This window comes from Poecilia reticulata, linkage group LG18 (genome assembly GCF_000633615.1).
Source record: "Poecilia reticulata strain Guanapo linkage group LG18, Guppy_female_1.0+MT, whole genome shotgun sequence".
NCBI classification, from domain to species: Eukaryota; Metazoa; Chordata; class Actinopteri; order Cyprinodontiformes; family Poeciliidae; genus Poecilia; species Poecilia reticulata.
Window position 1 is genome coordinate 6,256,847 of NC_024348.1, and position 1,392 is coordinate 6,258,238.

A 1,392-nucleotide genomic window follows, 5' to 3' on the forward strand; every position below is an offset into this window, starting at 1 on the left:
GCTCAAGAAGAGCCATTGTAGAATTGCATTTGCATATGTGTGACTGTGCGCGCGCATTTCTTTCCGTGTGCATGTGTCTGGGTGTGTGGCTGTTTTCTGAACACCCACACACCCTCATAGAGTGTGAGTGTGACAATGTATGCATGTATGTGTGTGTGTCTGAGGGGGAGGAAAGTACATGAAGTAAATGGGAGGGATGTACTCCTCACCAAGGTATAAATTACAAGAGTTTTGCGGTGCGTTGATAAAAGGTGTATGTTTGATCTGGGCACAGATCAAGCAGCTCTTTCATCAGCTACAGAATCACTTGTGAGTATAAGATTTTTTCTCTTTCTTTCTTTCAACATTTTATTTGACATTAGACCAAATAACTTTTTTTCAAAGTCAAAAAATGGAACGTGGATTAAAATTTGCTCTTTGCTTCTCATTTGGGAGAGACTTCAGATTTCATAATGTCCAAAATTTGTATTTGCCAGAATTTGTCATATTGTTATTACCAAGTATGATGCGAGTAAAACGTCACGTTGCTGGGGGAGTTCACACCAAAATAATATATCATAAACCATATACAAATTTCACTTATTTTGTGCACTTAGTCAATGTACAGTAAGTTAGAAAAGGAAAACTACACTATGTGCAATACGGACTCTTCATAGATGATGTCAAAAAGATTTAAAACTAAGGAAAATATAAATATCTGCTCCATATTGTTTATTTTGTGGCATTACAAAATTCTATTTACATTCTAAAAAAAATAGCAATATTTGCAGTGTTTCTTTAAGGTTTTTTACTCTCATGTCTCTCATTAATAATGATTTTGGTCAGAAAGTCTAGCATGCTGATAAAAAAATATATAAAAAGTGAATCTGTTAATTTAGTGTATTCTAGTTAAATGACTTAGTATTTCTCTCTATCACTCCACAGGAAGCACAAAGACGCGCTGATGGGGCAGTTTGCGTCCAAACGTAACTTAACTGCCGGGGGGGCGCACTCTTCCACCAATGAGGAGGGACCTCCCAGGTACTCCTCACACCACTTTGATGGCAGCTCCGTGAATGGAGGCAATGGGCTCCGAATCCCTCCCACCATTGTCGTCTCCGATGAGGAGTCCAGGTTGGTGCCGTCATTAAGAGTTCATTTTCACATTTTGGACAGGCTTTTTTTTTGTCAATAGGAAGAGCACTTTTGCTTTTGAATTGGGTTAGGAATGGATGATTATTTGCCCGTCCTCCAACCCTGCTGTGCTTTACTCCAACGAAGCCATCAGTAAATAATGAAGAAAATATATAGAGCTCCTTTCAACAAATTGAAGAAATGCTAATCAGCTGTGTAAACCAAAAAACTGTTTACCTTAAAATAATATTGACACACTTAAAAAAAAAAAAATATATA

At 37.4% G+C, this 1,392-nt stretch overlaps 1 protein-coding gene across 1 annotated transcript in view; it reads left to right on the forward strand.

Annotated features, from left to right (window-relative positions):
• The first annotated feature begins 252 nt into the window (after positions 1-252).
• The window catches only part of LOC103480277 (solute carrier family 12 member 3-like), a 17,279-nt gene continuing 16,139 nt past the window's right edge, over positions 253-1,392 (forward strand). Inside the window, exons 1-2 of the mRNA XM_017310496.1 lie at positions 253-309; positions 925-1,113. Of these exons, the coding sequence (XP_017165985.1) occupies positions 944-1,113 (170 nt within the window). The 5' untranslated portion in view covers positions 253-309; positions 925-943. The remainder of the gene's footprint in view (positions 310-924; positions 1,114-1,392) is intronic.